General features: G+C 38.2%; 1 protein-coding gene across 1 annotated transcript in view; it reads right to left on the reverse strand.

The window, feature by feature from the left end:
- PDS5A (PDS5 cohesin associated factor A) overlaps positions 1-19,505 on the reverse strand; it is a 169,578-nt gene that overhangs the window by 48,168 nt on the left and 101,905 nt on the right. The window contains exons 18-22 of the mRNA XM_025385282.1: positions 12,551-12,656; positions 9,842-10,002; positions 7,271-7,394; positions 5,988-6,146; positions 2,149-2,217 (exon numbers count right to left, since the gene is read on the reverse strand). Of these exons, the coding sequence (XP_025241067.1) occupies positions 2,149-2,217; positions 5,988-6,146; positions 7,271-7,394; positions 9,842-10,002; positions 12,551-12,656 (619 nt within the window). The remainder of the gene's footprint in view (positions 1-2,148; positions 2,218-5,987; positions 6,147-7,270; positions 7,395-9,841; positions 10,003-12,550; positions 12,657-19,505) is intronic.

Here is a 19,505-nt window from a genome sequence, read left to right on the forward strand (position 1 = left end):
TTAACTTACTTAATCTCTCAAAAAACTCTTATGAGGAAGATTTTTTTCCCAACAGATAAGGCAATTGAGACACATTATTATGATAGATAACTTGCTCAAAAGTCTGGTTCCAGAATTTAGGCTTTTCATACTTAGACGTTTGTCCAAGATTTTGAAACTATTTGAAAACATATACTTTAAAAACAATTTAAACTATACAGGCCGGGCGTGGTGACTCACGCCTATAATCCCAGCACTTTGGGAGGCCAAGGCAGGTGGATCACTTGAGGTCAGGCATTTGAGACCAGCCTAGCCAACATGTTGAAACACTGTATATACTAAAAAATCCTATCTATACTTAAAAAAAAAAAAAAAAAAAATTAGCCAGGCATGGTGGCACATGCCTGTAGTCTCAGCTACTCAGGAGGCTGAGGCATGAGAATTGCTTGAACCCGGGAGGCAGAGGTTGCAGTGAGCCGAGATTGTGCCACTGCACTCCAGCCTGGGTAACAGAGCACTCTGTTTCATAAAAAAACAAAACAAAACAAAACAAACAAAAAAACTGTACTGATTGTAGTGACTGAAAATAACTTTCGAGTTTCATAGTTTTGTGGTATTGAAAGACTACTTTGAAGAAACCATCAAGTCTGATTCAGTCTCATTTAACATTCTGACCCAAAAAAAAAGGGAATTGCTATAATTATTGGTAGTCATAATTACTTAGAAATGTCTAGTCAAAAGATTGTTACCAATATACGTGAAAGAGCCAGCCAAAAAATCAAGGTAATTATTTATTTATTGACAGCCTGGAAAAATGAATTGATAGAATATATGATGACTATGAAGCAACACAAAGTGAAACAGATTATCAAGGAAGATGATACAATCTTATTTTAAATCCCAAATCCACCACTTTTAAACTGAGCTTTACATTTATTAAATCCACAAATTTAGTAACAATCATCTATCTGCTCTGTCGCCCAGGCTGGAGTGTACTGGCATGATCGCAACTCACTGTAGCCTTGACCTCCTGGGCTCAAGCGATCCTTCTGCCTCAGCTTCCTCCTTGCGTAGGTGGAACTATAGGCATGCACCACCACACCCGGCCAAATTATTATTATTATTATTATTATTATTATTATTATTTGAGACTGAGTTTCACTGTCACCCAGGCTGGAGGGCAGTGGCACAACCTTGGCTCACTGCAGCCTCTACCTCCCAGGTTCAAGCGACTGTCCTGCCTCAGCCTCTGAAGTAGCTGGAATTACAGACGTGCAACACCACACCTGGCTAGTTTTTGTATTTTTAGTAGACAAGGGGTTTTACCATGTTGGCCAGACTGGTCTTGAACTGATCTCAAGCCATCTGCCCGCCTCAGCCTCCCAAAGTGCTGGGATTATAGGCGTGAGCCACCATACCTAGTCCAACTAAATTATTTTTAATATTTTGTAGAGACACGGCTCACTATGCTGCCCAGGTTGGTCTTGAACTCCTGGGCTCAAGCGATCCTCGTGCCTCTGCCTCCCAAAGTGCTGGGATTATAGGTGCGAAAAAAAACCAAAGTGTTATTTATTGTATTTATTGACAACCAGGAAAAATGAATTGATAGAATATATGATGACTATGAAGCAACAAAAAGTGAAACAGATTATCAAAGATGATACAATCTTATTTTAAATCCCAAATCTGCCACAGTGACCAGCTTGACAATTATCTATCTTTGCCAAGTTAATATTCATATGCTTGTAGATAGTGGTGGTGAGGCTGGATTTAAGATGCCTCTGAGCACCGTCATTCTATAAACAACCTCTCTAAAAAACAGTCTCATTGAGATTGCTTTAGCAGGCAGAAGATACTGACATATAATAAACAATGACAACTACAATGTCTTCAAGAAACAATTTTTTGCAAAGAATTTTAAAATAAATTTTAAAATAAAGCACCTCCTTAAGAAAAGCTTGTTGAATAAAAAAGGCTCTCGGCTAGGTACAATGGCTCAAGCTCATGGGGGTTGAAGTGGGAGGATCAGCTGAGCCCAGCAGTTCAAGACCAAACTGAGCAACACAACAAGATCCCATCTCTGTTTATTAAATGTTTAAAAGGTGAGGAAGATAACTACAAATGTTCCTTTTTTAAACATGAAGATTATCAAGGCCTAAACAAATTTACCTTTGCTAGTACTTCAGGGGAAACCTCTTCATCTGGAGACCACAGTTTTCCATTCTTTTCACCTGTTGACTATAGACAATTGAATAAATTTAGCTATTAGCATGAAGAAAAAAATTTAACTTTTTGCTGATTAAGTTTTTCATGTTGATCAACACAGCCTCTGAGAAACCGATGGGAACATCACCAACCAGAGCTTGTAAAAGGACAAAGTTAGAAGACTCATACTTCCCAGTTTTGAAACTTACTATAAAACCTACAGTAATCAAAACAGTGTGGCTGGTACTGGCAAGGACAGACATACAGACCAATGGAATAAAGAACCCAGAAAACCCTTGCATATATAGTAATTCATTTTTGACAAGGGTGCCAAGACCACCTTTAGGGAAAGAACAGTCTCTTCAACAAATGGTGCTAGAAAAACTGGATATTCAGCCAGGTGCAGAGGGTCAGTGCCTGTAATCCCAGCACTATGGGGGGCTGAGGCAGGTGGATCACTTGAGGTCAGGAGTTTGAGACCAGCCTGCCCAACATGGCACAACCCCCCCTCCACTAAAAATACAAAAAATTAGCTGGGCATGGCGGTGCATGCCTGTAGTCTCAGCTATCCAGGAGGCTGAGGTTGGAGAACTGCTTGAACCTAAGAGACAGAGGTTGCAGTGAGCCAAGATTGCACCACTTCACTCCAGACTGGGCTACAGAGTGAGACTCCATCTCAAAAACACAAAAACAAAACATAAAACCCCTGGATATCCACAAGAAACAAACACACAAACAAAAAAAGAAACTAGATTGTTAATATATATAAGAAGTAACTCAGAATGAATCAAATATCTCAATTTAATAGCTAAAACCATAAAACTCTGAAAAGATGACATAGGGAGAAATCTTCATGATCTTGGATCTGGTAAATATCTGACAATGGTTTAATACACAGAAAATGTAAACAACTCTTAAAACTCAACAAGAAGCAACCCAACTAAAAGCGGGTGAAGGCAGCATGGGCAACATGGCGAAACCCTGTCTCTATAAAAAACTACAGAAATTAGCCAGGCATGGTGGCATGTGCTGGTAGACCCAACTTCTCAGGAGGCTGAGGCAGGAGGTATTGCTTGAGTCTGTGAGGCGGAGGTTGCGGTGAGCCAAGGTTGCACTAGTGCACTCTAGCCTGGGTGACAGAGTGAGACCATGTCTCAAAAAAAAAAGAAGAGTGGGGTAGGTGAAGGAATTTAATAGCTCTCCAAAGAAGATATACAGGGTAGTCAATAAGCACAGAAAAAATATCCTTGACATCATTATAGGAAAATGCAAATCAAAATCACAATGAGATACCACTTCTTATGCACTAGTATGGCTATTGCTTTTGTTTTTCTTTTTTGAGATGGAGCCTTGCTCTGTCGCCCAGGCTGGAGAGCAGTGGCACGATCTAGGCTCACTGCAAGCTGTGCCACCCGGATTCACGCCATTCTCCTGTCTCAGCCTCCCGAGTAGCTTGGACTACAGGCACCCACCACCACGCCCAGCTAATTTTTTGTATTTTTAGTAGAGATGGGGTTTCACCGTGTTAGCCAGGATGGCCTTGATCTCCTGACTTCTTAATCCTCCCACCTCGGCCTCCCAAAGTGCTGGGATTACAGGCGTGAGCCACTGCGCCCAGCCGGCTATTGCTTTTTTAAAAAGGAAAATGACATGTAACCCAATAATGTTATTCCTAGATATATACCCAAGAAATGGGAGAACAGGAACATAAACGTTTATATCGGCATTATTCACAATAGCCAACACGTAGAAGCAACCCAAGTATCTATCAATCGACAAACAAAATGTGGGATATATACAAACAAAAATATACATATAATAGAACACTATTTAGCCACAAAAGGAACAACATTCTGATACATATTACAACATGGAAGAGCCCTGAGGACATGCTAAGTGAAATACAACATAAACAAAAGGACAAATATCATATAAGAGATACATAGAACAGGTAGTCATAGAGTCAGAAGGTAGAACAGAGGGCAATGGAGAGTTGTTGCTTAATGGGTACAGAGTTTCTGTTTGGGGTGATGAAAAAATTCTGGAGCTGGATGGGATGGTGATGATTAGATAACAATGTGGCTATTATGTTAACACTTAAAAATGGCAAATTTGATATTATGTATAGTTTACCACAATAAAAAAGACCATCTGAAAACACAATCTATCAACAATCATCATTTAAGAGGTATCTTAAATTTCACCTTTGTTGACAACCACATCTACCAAAAGTAAAAACAGCAGCAAGGATATGTGGTGTGGGAAATGAGACTTAGGCTATGTTCTTCTCTTCTTCTCTGCTGCATTCAAAAGTGGGAGGTGGTACAAATACAGAAAGTATACTAGCTGGTGTCTTTAAGTTCCTGATATTGAGGCCTCAAGACTACCGAACCATGTGAGAGTTAGGAACTTTGGATAAGTTGGATTTGTGACAAATTAACACTTAATTGAAAGTTATCCATAATGATCCAGCATATCTGTGTCTTTATTCAATAACAACAGATTTAATTCAGATCCATTTGGTAAAGCAGTGATTCTTTTATTTATTTTTTTGAGACAGAGTCTTGCTCTTGTTGCCTAGACTGGAGTGCAATGGCGCAATCTTGGCCCACTGCAACCTCTGCCTCCTGGGTTCAAGCGATTCTCCTGTCTCAGCCTGCCGAATAGCTGGGATTACAGGCACTCGCCATCACGGCCGGCTACTTTTTTTGTATTTTTAGTAAAGACGGGGTTTCACCATGTTGGCCAGGCTGGTCTTGAAGTCCTGACCTCAGGTGATCCACCCGCCTCAGCCTCCCAAAGTGCTGGGATTACAGGCGTGACCCACCACGCCCTGCTAGCAGTGATTCTTAATTAAGGTGTGTTTCCAAAATCATTTGGGGAGTCTTTTCAATCTATACGTTCCAACCTAGACAGAGGTAATAAATCAGAGCACACAGACATCAATAAATCTAGTGCCAAAAGTACAGTGTATTATCTTAAAAATTAGTCAAATTCAAGTCCACTTACTTTTTTTTTTTTTTTTTGGAGATAGAGTTTCCCTCTTGTTGCCCAGGCTGGAGTGCAACTGTGCAATCTCGGCTCACTGCAACCTCTCCCTCCTCGGTTCAAGTGATTCTCCTGCCTCAGCCTCCTGAGTAGCTAGGATTACAGGCGCCCGTTACCACGCCTGGCTAATCCACTTAGATTTCTAACAATGTCTGATAAAACAAATTTTAACCCGGCATGGTGGCTCATACCTGTAATCCCAGCACTTTGGGAGGCCAAGGCGGACAGATCACCTGAGGTCAGGAGTTCAATACAAGCCTGGCCAACATGGTGAAACCCGTCTCTACTTAAAATGCAAAAATTAGTCAGGCGTGGTGACAGGCACCTGTAATCCCAGCTACCTGGGAGGCTGAGGAATGAGAGGAGGCCAAGGTTGCAGCGAGCCACTGCATTCCAGCCTGGGGTACAGAGCAAGACTCTGTCTTCAAAACAAAAAACAAAAATAACCCAATTCTAACATTCCAGAAAATGATAAACTGTCTTTTGAGGGTCAGGAAAATAGCTTTTACTTATATTTAACTTTCATGATTCACCAATCCCATGTTCTAATTTTTGTTTCTTAAGTGTGAAATTCTAGTAGTAATAGCTACCATGAAATAAGGAAGTAGTTTGGAATTTAAATAATAAATAAGTAGAACCAATATAGAATAATTTAAAAGAAAAAGAGAATTACATAGAAACAGAAGTGTTTCTGTGATGAAGATGTAAACAGTCTTAGTCTCATGATTCTCAATTTAATTAAATGAGAAACTTACCCTGTCATTCATTAGCAGATCTTTCACAATAAAATTTGCTACTACAGATTTCATTGGGGAAGCAAACTGATCTGGTGCTAACATAGAAATGTGGCCCAATGAAACTAATGGAGTTATAAGTTGTTCTGGCACATCAGCATTCAGACTCCTACTGAGTGGCTATAAAAATAAAACAGACAAAATTACCAATGTGTTTGATAAATATCTAGACACTCTACTGAAACAGTACATTTTCCTGAGTCCTCCTGAATTTATCATGCCCAAACCAATCTTCTCTAATATGATCATAACTAACTTCAACCTAAGACACCTGGTACTTAATTCACCTACTAAAATTTAGCAAGATTGAAAGAATGTAGAAAAAACATAAAAAATAAAACTCAAAAGAAGTTAAAAAAAATTTTTGCTTCATGAAATCAGCATTATTTTTGACTAATTTACAACAATGGATTTGCTATATTGGTGGATTTCTTATCCTGTGGGAACATTTTAAATGACCTTAAATCATACAAAGTAAGAGTTCACTGGGCTTTGGTCACACTACCTCCAATTTATGATAATAGGAATACATTTCTAATAGTAAAATGAGGCCAGTCATTATAAGTAAAGAAAGGGAAACAGGATTGTCAGGTAGGGCTCTTAGGTACTTAAAACTGGATTGTTCAAAATTATCTACTAATACTTTCTGAGGATAAATGCACCACTGAACCAATAAGGCTAAAATTAAGTAAAATGTTCTAACATAAACACGTAAGGCCAGGTGTGCTGGCTCATGTGTGTAATCCTCGCACTTTGAAAGCATGAAGTGGGTGGATCGCTTCAGTCTAGGAGTTTGAGACCAGGCTGGGCAACATGGCAAAACCCCATCTCTATAAAAAATCCAAAAATAGCTGGGCATGGTGGCAGTGCCTGTACTCTCAGCTACTTGGGAGGCTGAAGCAGGAGGAATGCTTGAAACTAGGAGTTCGGGGCTGCAGTGAGCAGAGATCGCATCACTGTACTCCAGCACTGGTGAGAAAGTGAAACCTTATCTCAAAAACAAACTAAAAAACAAACAAAAACCACAAAACCCTTCAATATGAGGTGTTTGAACATATAATCTGATCCACAGGCCGGGAATGCAGTACCATATAAAATAGACAGAATCCTTGCTCACAAGGAATTTATATTCTAGGGTAGGACTTCATATAAACAGCTTTAAAAAATCTAGCTTCCATCTTCATCAAACTATAGAGCTTAAAAAATAAAGACCAATATAAACACAACCTATATATTAGATATACCTCAAAAATCTGTGCAAGCTGGACTTCTTTATTTGTGAATATGGCGTGTATACAGTGCACAGCCTGTTTTGCTTGGTGTGGAGTACCCCTCTTTGCTTTTTGATGTAAAATGGGAATTAAGGTCCTGCAAAAAATAATATAGTTTTTTTTTTTTTTTCTTAAACCCATAAACAAACAATTATTCCTTTGGTTGACTTCCACGTCCCCTATATGGATGGATGCTGGTAGAGAAGGCTCTCTTAAAAATTATCTGATCTAAAGAAACTTGTAAAAAAGCTCCCTCTCTGCCCCCAAGTATAAACCAAGAAATACAATGCCTCAAGAAAAAGCCTACTTCAGGAGACAATTTTCATTTTAAAGCTACCTGACAAATATGCAAAATAACAAGTAATCCTTAATTCATAATCTAAAGCTTATCCCATGACATATTTTTACATTTACCTTCTAAGTAGGAGATTGCTAATTTTTCAATTCCCTTTTATAATCTCCTTCAGTTATTTCAAAGTAGCTATGGAAAGAAAGTAGCAAAAGGCCAAGTTGTATTAAGCAGCTGAAATAATACTAGTGAAAAGTATGCAAAGATACAGCTACATATATATCACTAGGATGGCAATATAAATATCTAACTATTATGTGCCAGGCACCATTCTAGGTATTTCCGCATGGATTAATTCAACTAATGTTCACATCCACCCAAAGACGACTATTATAGTCATTACACAGATGAGAAAATTAAAGCACAAAGATGTTATTTAAGCCTCCTAAGATGACGAAGTTAGGAAACTGGGAGTTGGGATTTGAAAATCAGCACCTCTTTCAAAATCCATACACTTACCCTCTACACTGACAATGAAAAGTAATCTAAAACAGTCTTCTTTCAGGACGAGATGGAAAAACATGTAACACTCTCCAAAAATTAAATGTTGATGACATGAAAAAACATTAGGTAGACTGAAGAAAACAGTGTGCATATATGAACTTATAAAAAATAGACAAACACATCTAGTAGATGAACATTCATACAAAGTATACATATCAAATGTTAATGGTGACTATTTCGTTACATCTTTTCTAGTTTCAGTTTGCTACAATGAACATTAAGTATTTTTATAATCAGAAGAAAATTGATAAAGCGAAACAAACATAGAAGGAAAGATATTTGTCATATATTTAATGTTATTAGAGAAGAGCCTGTTTCATAGATTATAAAGTTAGTGGTATCAAATGCAGGGGTGACAATGCCCTCTTATGATAATGGAAGGCTAGATATGAAAAGCTATACTGCAGGCTCCAGGCCATGCACCTTAACCAAAAATGGGAACATATGCTAGTTGGTGTAAGTCTGATGTGACATTTATAAATATGCCTGAAGTTTGTCTCTATGGACTTTGGAATTATGAGATAGGGATGTCCATGCCCAAATAGACTTCCTTGACTGAGTCTTGACCACACTTCTACATGGAAGATGTCTTTCCTCTCTCCTATCTGTTTAGTCTTTCACCATTCCATTTACCAGACTATGATCTCTTATAAAATAACACTGGTGAATGACAAAGGAAGACAGTTTCAATCAAACTGTTGTTAAATGTATTATTAATTATTATTAGCCAAATAAAATAATACAGAAAGTCAACTTTAACCTTTCTTCTTGTTTTTTTATAGAGCAGTATTATCCAGTGATGCCATCAGAGATGTTATTGAGGTCTTTAGTGTTGTGCTTTTCTTCTTTCCAGTGATTATCTCCTTTCTCCTCCATTAATCTTATGAATGAGGTATTTTATTCCTCACGTCCAAAGTTACCTCTTCTACCTACACCCATTTTCAATTGCTTCCTTTGGGGTAGAATTTCTCTAAGAATAGATCCTTTGCCTTAAAAAAATGTATAGGATTTCCTCCCTTGAAAAACTTATCAAAATCTATCCTATTGTGTCAATAATCTTTTTTAAATAATGTATACATATAAAGTTTATTATTTCTAGTCTACAAACTCCTCGAGGGCAGGGACTGATTGTGGTAACTTTTTTTATTAGCCAGACAATGCTGAGAATGAATACATATGATTCGACAGCCATTTGCAATGTATTTTTTCCTCCAGAAGATGTCTTCTGCATATTTTAAGTCTAAATATAACATCTCAGCACAAGTTTCACCTTAACATTTTTAAGATGCCAAAGTGAACTATTTGCCCCATTTTTTGGTAGGATAGCAGTGTGACAGTTATTGAATTTATAACCCATTTACAGAAAAAAAGATGAATATACATGGATTAGAAAGATATTAATCATAAATAAAACACTAAATTATGGGATAACCTTTGATTCTTAATATCTTAAAATGATTTTGTTATAAACAAACATGTAGTTTCAGTTTACTCTGCTGCCTACATTCTAATGGTGGGAGAGGGGTGTAAGGCAAGGGAAAGACAAAACAGAGGAGGACACAGAAAAGTAGCTTTTAAATCAAAATTGTCTTTCCTCTCTCCTAACTTCCTATACAAAAGGAAAACAATGATTTTATGGTTCCCACACTTAGAAACTTTTGTATTTACCATGGGACAAAAAATGTACTCACGATCGTATCTGGGGAAGGTCTGTTTCTATTTTGTGACCTGTATTTCTAAAAATTTGAATAGCAGCTTCTGCCACCTTGTCATCTTCCATTCTTAGGCACTGTAACAAGGACTCATATGTCTCTGCAGAGTGGAACGAGGTAGGATGTGTGAAAGACAGAACCTGAAAAAATAGATACAGCTTTAGAAGTACAGACAATTGTTTTAATCCATTAAAAAAGAAACACTTCCCGTGATAAATAAATAAATAAATACATACATAAATAAATTCTGGGGTAAATATGCTAGCTACACAGAATAGAGATACATCTCCTAGCCACCCTTGCAGTTAGTTATGGCTAATTAGACATTATCAGAAATACTGTGTGGTGTAGTAGCTCCCAGTTATTCCTTCACACAACTGACAGACAGCCTTTGTCCTATTTTCTTCTTCACCTCTTAGTCTACTCTGCTACTTAGAACACAAAACTCCTTTTTTATGGAATGTGATTTACAATATTAATAACTATTATCAGTTTATAAATATATTGTATTTAGATGAAGGAATGCTTACTTGAAATAAAGCCTCCATACGTAATGACTCAATCTTTGTGTAATGTAAACAAAATGCTAACTCAGAGCTTTCTTTGACTGGCAAAAAGATAATCTATGAGAATTTTTTTTTTCTTTTCTTTTTTTGTGACAGGATTTCACTTTGTCACCTAGGCTAGAGTGCGGTGGAACATCACAGCTCACTGTGGTCTCAGCCTCCTGAGCTGAGATTATAGGTGCACCAGCCCAGCTAAAAAAAAATTTTTTTTTTTTTTGAGACGGAGTCTCACTCTGTCGCCCAGGCTAGAGTGCAGTGGCCTGATCTCAGCTCACTGCAAGCTCCGCCTCCTGGTTTCACGCCATTCTCCTGCCTCAGCCTCCTGAGTAGCTGGGACTACAGGTGCCCGCCACCATGCCCGGCTTATTTTTTGTACTTTTAATAGAGACGGAGTTTCACCGTGTTTGCCAGGATGGTCTCGATCTCCTGACCCCATGATCTGCCCGCCTCAGCCTCCCAAAGTGCTGGGATTACAGGCGTGAGCCACCGCGCCCGGCGTTTTTTTTTTTTTTTTGTAGAGATGAGGTCTAGCTATGTTGCCCAGGCTGGTCTCCAACTCCTGTGCTCAAGAGATCTTCCTGCCTTGGCTGGGATTACAGGCATAAACCACTGTACCAAGGCAAGAAAATATTTCAAGTGAAATCACTCATCATAATTATCAACAAAGAAGCCACTATTGTGAACTTTTAATTATGATTACAATACATAATTATTCCCTTATTATGACATGAGCACGAGCCTGTTCTTAAATAATTTTTAGCAAGTTAGATACATATCTAAAGAGTTAACCTTCCATACAATTCATAACAATTCAGTTAGTGTAGTATCAAGATTAGGGAGGCAAATAGAGAAGCAGGGAGAAAGGGGAATGAGCAGGTGGTCTTCATTAATTTTTCAATAAGCACTTATTTAATGGTCATTAAGTGCTACTGTCTCATTTGGCAAGGTTTGCAGTGATAATATTTACTTCTGTGGTTTTGATTATTTATAGAAAACTGGAGAATTAAATTAGAAAAATGTAATAAAAACCAAGCTATTAAAAAATGTTACCTTAAAGGTGGGTTTCACTTTTAAGAGAACTTAAAAATACAACTCAATTACTAAAAAATTAATTAAAATCTTATTCATGAGGCATCATATCAATTCTATCAATGAAATGATTTTTTTTTTTCTTTTGAGACAGAGTCTCATTCTGACGCCAAGCTGGAGTGCAGTGGCACGATCTTGGCTCACTGCAACCTCCATCTCCCGGGTTCAAGCGATTTTCCTGCCTCAGCCTCCGAAGTAGCTGTGACTACAGGCGTGTGCCACCATGTCTAGCTAATTTTTGTACTTTATTAGTAGAGACAGGGTTTCCCCATGTTGGCCAGGATGGTCTTGACGTCATGATCTGCCTGCCTCGGCCTCCCAAAGTGCTGGGATTACAGGCATTGAGCCCAGCTCAATGAAATTACATTTAAGAACCTCGGAATATGAGCCCATAATTCTTTTTCTATGTAACATCCATTGCACTAGTTTGTCTCTTCTCCTGTAAGTCACAGTGGTATCACGTCTCTTTGCCTTCAATTTCTTCCCTTCTTTTACTCAGTCCAATGAAAGTTCTATCAAGGGCTGCAGCTGGTTGTAAGCCAGGTTAAAAGCTCGTGACAGTACCTTTCTTACCCAGTGGCACTCGACAATCTGGAACCACCTTGTCTCCCATTATTCCTCAAAACACCCCTTTTTTCTATTCATGCCAGTCTCCCAAGAATCCCACAAATATACCAAGAAATATTCCCTTTAATGATGATATTCCCTCCCCTAGATTTAGTCACATACCCTGTCCACTAAGTCTTAAGTCACACCTTGCTATTACTAAGAATAGATTGTACAGTAATCACTACCAAGCATAGAAGGCATGAAAATGATAAACAGTGAAACAAATATTAATTTAAAATGTAAAATAATTACATTATTATATTATAACATAAAAATATTACTTTTACATAATCTGATTTCCAACACAGGTTTTAAATCTTTCAAATAGTTTCCTATGAAATAAGCCTGACTCTTGCATATCCTGAAGGGAAGGCAAATTATGACCCCACAGAAATACATGGCAACAAAACTGTTTCAAAAATACCTTAAGAAGTTCAAGTCCTGAACGGATAGCTGTATCTGGACTTACACCCTCCTCTTCATCATCTGCTGTCCCCTCTATTGACTTATTCATCAATTTCACTAGTGCACTATAAAAAGAAAATATAAATCAGTAACCACTAGAGTAGTAACTATATCCTAATCACACTGTGACTGAACATATATAGAACCTTAAAATATTAAATTCAAAGGAGTTTCTGTGAGGGAAAAAAGTTCAACCTTGTCATCTACTTGATAACTAAACTTCTACTTAGTTTATCCCCCTAAAAACCTTAATGTATTAAGAGTAACTCTTCTAAAAAATAACAAAACTAAAATTAAATGACACAACACACTGGTAATATATTCACATAAGTAATTTAATATTCATTTCCATATATACACAGATCATTTTCAGTTTTAAGAAAAACAATAATATAGTAGTTAAGTGGGCAATGACAATTGACTCAAAAAAATACAAATAATAAACATATACATGGACAAATGAATTAATTGCTGGTAATTTACTGAATCAGTAACTATTTCTATAAACTTATAGCAAAGAAGCAAGTCATCAGAAGCATCATGCCATATTTATAAAGATTCATTAATTAGAAACAATTTAATTGTCAAAAATTAGGGAGTTAGTTTTTTCAAAATACCACCAGGAAATAGAATATTATCTGGTCAATAAAAATCAGATGTAGCAACATGGTACTATTTTAAGTAAAAACAAATGTGATTTCTGGTTTTGAGATCAGTAAACTGAAGAAGATATTACCCTATTATGAGAACATTCAATTATTATTACAAATGTTCAAAACAAGATTTTGGTTAATTCTTTTTCCTTTGGTGTTATGTATAGGTCAAATTATTCATTTTTTAAAAGTACCAAATATGTATAGGATACAGATGAAATTATTTTCACTTATAAAAAATTAACAAAAATTATAAATATTCATGGGGTACAGAGTGATGTTTCCAGACATATAATGCATGGTGATAAGATCAGGATAATTTGCATATCCATTATCTTAAACACTTATCATTTCTTTGTGTTGGGAACATTCAATATTGTCCTAGCTATCTGAAACTATGTTATTATTAACTATAGTCAGCCTACTATGCTATGGAACACTAGAATTCATCCACCCATCTAGCTGTAATTTTATATCCTTTTCTGTAATTTTGTATCTCTCTCTAATCCTCCCTTCCCACTACCTTTTCCAGCCTTTTCTTTCCTGTTCTATTTTTTGCTTCTGAGAGATCTACTTTTTTTTTTAGCTTCCACCTACCAGTGAGAACATGTGGTATTTAACCTCCTGGTCCTGGCTCATTTCACTTAACATAATGTCCTCCAATGCCATCCACATTGCTGCGAATGACAGCATTTCATTCTTTTTTTATGGCCGAATAGTATTCCATTTATCTATGTACCATATTTTCTTTACCCATTCATTCCTTGGTGGACACAGGGTGATTCCAAATCTTGGCTATTGTCAATAATGCTGCAATAATAATGGGTGTACGGATATCCCTTTGATAAACTTATTTTATTTATTTTGGATGTATACCTAGTAGTGGGATTGCTGGACCATATGGTAGTTGTATTTCTTAGTTTTTTTGAGGATCCTCCACTGTTCTCCATAATGGCTGTTTAAACTAAGTTTAGCACATCCTTTCCTTTCTCCTCTTACATCACAACAATTATTTTAAAATTCATTATCTTCAGTTAATCTGATAACATTAAAAAAAACTAAATTGGTGTATATGTGTATAAACATTAACTTAACGTATAATATACCACACAATTCACTGAATTAAAATGTACAACTTAATGGGTTTTACTATATTCACAGGGATGTACTACCTAATTATAGAACATCTCATCACTATCCTAAGTCAAACCCCTTACCTGTTAGCAGGAACTCATTCACCATTAGTCCCTCCAGCCCTAGGCATTTACCAATCTATTTTCTCTCCTATACACTTGCCTATTCTGAACATTTCATATTAATGAAATCATACAATTTGATAGGGTTTGGCTGTGTCCCCACTCAAATCTCACTTTTAACTGTAATAAGCCCCACATGCCAAGGGCAGGGCCAGATAATTGAACATGGGGGCAGTTTCCTCTATATTGTTCTTGTGGTACTGAATAAATCTCATGAGATCTGATGGTTTTATAAAGGGGAGTTCCCCTGCACAAACTCTCTTGCCTGTCACCATGTAAGACATCCCTTTGCTCTTGCTTCGTCTTCTGTCATGATTGTGAGGCCTCCCCAACCATGTGGAACTGCAAGTTCTTTAAAACCTCTTTCCTTTATAAATTACCCAGTCTTGGGTATGGCTTTATCAGTAGCATGAGAACAGACTAACAAACAACTGTTATCCTTTGTGACTGACTCCTCTCAATTAGCATAATGTTCTCGACATTCATCCACACTGTAGCATGAATCAAGTGTAGCATCATTTAAATAAATTTCCAAATAATATTCCAGTATACGGAATTAAGATTCTTTTTTTTTTTCCCCTTGAGACAGAGTCTTGCTCTGTCGCCCAGGCTAAAGTGCAGTGGCATGATCTTGGCTCACTGCAACCTCTGCCTCCCGGGTTCAAGTGATTCTCCCGCCTCAGCCTCCCGAGTAGCTGGGATTACAGGTGCCCACCACCATACCCAGCTAATTTTTGTATCTGTAGTAGAGACGGGGTTTTGCCAAGTTGGCCAGCCTGATCTCGAACTCCTGACCTCAGGTGATTCGCCTGCTTTGGCCTCCCAAAGTTCTGGGATTACAGGCATGAGCCCCTGCGCCCGGCCAAAATTTATTTATCCATTCATCAGCTGATGGACATTTAGGTTAATTCCATTTTTGGGGGATATTATGAATAATGTTGCTACAAACATTTATGTACAGGTTTTGCATAAACATGTTTTTATTTTTCTTGAGTCTACACTTGAGTGGAACAACTAGGTCATACGGTTAACTCCATGTTTAACTTTCTGAGGAACTACCAAACTGTCTTCCAATGCAGCGTCACCATTTCATATTCCCACCAGGAATATGACAGGTTCCAGTTCTTCCACATCCTCACCAACATGTCTGTCTTTTCACTTATAGCCATCTCAGTGGATGTGAAGTGGTATCTCTTTGTGGAGAGAGAGAGATATATATATATATATATAAAACATTCTCACCTCCACAAAATATTGCTCTAAACCTCTTCTGTGGTCAATTCCCTACCCTCACCCTGGCAACCACTGGTTTGGTTTCTGTCGCTATAGTTTTGACTTTTCTAGAACTTCATGTATGTAGTGTCTGACATCTTCCATGTGACATAATGCTAATACTTTAGAGATTTATCCAACTTGTTGCATATAATCAGTAGTTTACTCCTTACTATTGCTGAGTATTCCATCATAATGAATATCCAATTACCCACTGATGAACTTCTGGGTATTTGTGATTTATAGGTATTACGAACACAGCTGCTAAAAGCAGTTAAACACAACGGAATGTATGTTTTCTTTCCTCTTAGACAAATATCTAGTATTAGGATTCCTGGGTTGGATGGTAATGTTGTATGTACATTTAATGTAACAAGAAACTATTTTCCAATTCACCAACAATTAGCATGGTTAAAATCTTTAATTCTAAATATTCTAGTGAGTGTGTAAGTGGCATTTCTCATTATAATTTGAATTCTGACTGGGTGCAGTGGCTCACACCTATAATCCCAGCATTCTGGGAGGCTGAGTAGGGTAGGTCACTTGAGCCCAGACCAGCCTGGGCAACTTGGCAAAACCCGTCTCTACAAAAAATACAAAAATGAGCCAGGTGTGGTGGTACACCCCTGTAGTCCCAGCTACTCAGCAGGCTGAGGTGGGAGGATTGCTTGAGCCCAGAAGGTCAAGACTGCAGTGAGCCATGATTGCATCACTGCACTCCAACCTGGGAGACAGAGCAAGACCCTGTGTCAAAATAAATACATAAAAATAGGCCAGCACGTTGGCTCATGCCAATAGTAATAGCACTTTGAAAAGGCTGAGGAGGGAGGACCGCTTGAGACCAGCCTGGGCAACGTAACAAAACCCCATCTCTACCAAAAAAATAAACAACAAAAATAAAAATAAGTTAGCCAGGCGTGGTGGTGTGTGTCTGTAGTTGCAGCCACTTGAGGTAGGAGGATGGTTTGAGCTCAGGAGGAGGAGGGTGCAGTGGGCTGAGATCATGCCACAGCACTCCAGTCTGGGTGACAGAGCCAGACTCCGTCTCAAAAAAAAAAAAAAAAAAAAAAAAATTGTAAAAATCTGAATTTGCATTTCCCAAATGAGTACTAATACTAACTGTCCTTTCTTGTGCTTATTTACCATCTTATCTAGTATCTGTTCAAATTTGCCCATTTTAAAACAAAGTCATTTGTCTTATTGAGTAGTCAGAGTTCCTTATATAGCCTGGATATAATACTTTACCAAATACATACTTTTCAAGTATTTTCTCCTGGTCTGTGGCTATTATGAGCCCTCTAAGAATCTTTGCCTACCCTATATGTTTTCTGGAAATTCTAGCTCTGACATTGTATTTTAAAGAGTTATTCAATTTGAGAAAATTATTCCAGATTGAGCTTTTTATTAAGAAATCCTAGTAAACATTGCTTGAATTTAACAAAATTACAAGTGTGTTTCAAAAAAATTCCTAAATATGTGAATACCTATGATAGGTTCCATGCATATGATTATTTAATGAGTATTTATTAACTACCTGTCATGTGCCAAGTCTTAAGGTCTCCCTGAGAAATACAGTGTGAAATGAGAGACATAATCTCTGCTATCATTGTAATGTTGGTAATCACCAGTATAAGTCAAGGAGCTATAAGTGACAGACCAAAGTCTTCAAACCAGGTTCACCGTCCTTCCTCTTATAAAATATTTTTTCTCTTTTGTAAATTAGATAAATAATATATACTTCACAGGGCTATCAAGATGCAAAAGATGATCACCAATCCAACTGCCTCTTCAAAACTGCTAGGGAAGTCTACGCTATACAACCACTGTTACAAATCTTCACCATTCTAACCGAAGTCTAAATACTCCCACTGAGCAACTTCATCTTGAACAGAAGGGAGAGTAGTAATGGAAGCCTTGAGTGAAAACTCTTCTAATTTTCCATACCTAATTTTCTAACCTCCTCTAACTTGTGTGTATTATTTTGTCCTGTCATAGGCTAAGATGTCGTTCTTTCCACTCTGCTTCCTTAGGAATGCTGCTCCCTCATACCTATATTCCCTTTCCCTTATCTGAAATCTGTCTTCAAATAGCACCTTTAGAAAAAAAAAAAAAAAAAAAAAAGATGGAGTTTCGCTCTTTTTGCCCAGGCTGGAGTGCAATGGCGCGATCTCGGCTCACTGCAACTTCCGCCTCCCAGGTTCAAGTGATTCTCATGCCTCAGCCTCCTGAGTAGCTGGGATTACAGGCACGCACCACCACACCTGGCTAATTTTTGTATCTTTAGTAGAGATGGGGTTTCACTATGTTGGCCAGGCTGGTCTTGAACTCCTGACCGCAGGTGATCCGCCCACTTCAGCCTCCCAAAGTGTTGGGATTACAGGTGTGAGCCACTGCACCCGACCTCAGCTAGCACCTTTTCAAGGTACTTAAACATTCAAAATTATTTAGCCAAAAACAGCAGCAGAAGATTCTTCTTCAAGCTTACTCCCTCCCTTTCCATCATCTTATTTTTCTCTGTTACTTTTCCTTTGAGGCTCAAACTCTGATTTTAGCTCAGTTTTTTTGTTTTTGTCTTATTTTGAGACACAGTCTCATTCTGTTGCCTAGGACAGAGTGAAGTGCCGTGATCTCAGCGCACTGTAACCTCTGCTTCCTGGGCTCATTCTTCCACTTCAGCCTCCCACATAGCTGGGACCACAGGCACATGCCCTGGTGTCCTGCTAACTTCTGTATTTTTGTAGAGATGGGGTTTTGCCGACATTGCCTAGGCTCGTTTTGAACTCCTGGACTCAAGTGATCCACCCACCTCTGCCTCCCAGAGTGCTGGGATTACCACACCCAGTCTTCTCTTTTATTTTTATTAAGACGGAGTCTCGCTCTGTCACCCAGGCTGGAGTGCAATAATGTGATCTCGGGTCACTGCAACCTCCACCTCCTAGGTTCAAGTGATTCTCCAGCCTCAGCCTCCTGAGTAGCTGGGATTACAGTTGCATGCCACCACATCAGGCTAATTTTTGTATTTTTAGTAGAGACGGGGTTTTCACCATGTTGGTCAGGCTGGTCTCAAAGTCCTGACCTTGTGATCTGCCTGCCTCGGCCTCCCAAAGTGCTGGGATTATAGGCATGAGCCACCATGCCTGGCTCTCCTTTGCTTTTTATGTAAGGTTGGTGCTGTCTGCACTGATTGTCCCCACTAGTGCTGTCAATTTATCTCCTAAGCAGGGTTTAGAAGGGTGACAACGCTATGTATCCCTTTAATATGCTCAAGCCTCAGTGTAGCCAAGTGGTACCTAGTGGCTTTCTGTCGAGCTGGGTCAGTAAAAAACAGACTCAGCAGTCTTCTCTGCCTAAGTAACACTGATCACCTCTGTGTACCATGATGTAGATGTTGGAAAGACTGTCCTATGCCTTCTGAATCCATGGCAATCTGGCTTTGTCCTTGCTACTCCACAGAAACTGTTCTGGTCATTGTGAATTTTTCCCATTTCCTAATCCAGTCGATGATTCTTAGTATTTAATCAACTTCTGGATACCATCTGACTCCTCCTTAGCCCCACTTTGGTTTCTGTGATAAAACTCTTTCCCAATTTTCTGCTTTTGACTATGTCTGCTTAAAACTTAAAAAAAAATTTAAGTCCATTATCTTCTGCCAGCCGCTTAATTGCTAATTTCCCTCAGGATTCAGTCCTCAACCCTTTCTTTTTTAAAATTTTACTTTTACCTGGGTTCCAGC

This window comes from Theropithecus gelada, chromosome 5, assembly GCF_003255815.1.
Source record: "Theropithecus gelada isolate Dixy chromosome 5, Tgel_1.0, whole genome shotgun sequence".
Lineage (NCBI taxonomy): Eukaryota > Metazoa > Chordata > Mammalia > Primates > Cercopithecidae > Theropithecus > Theropithecus gelada.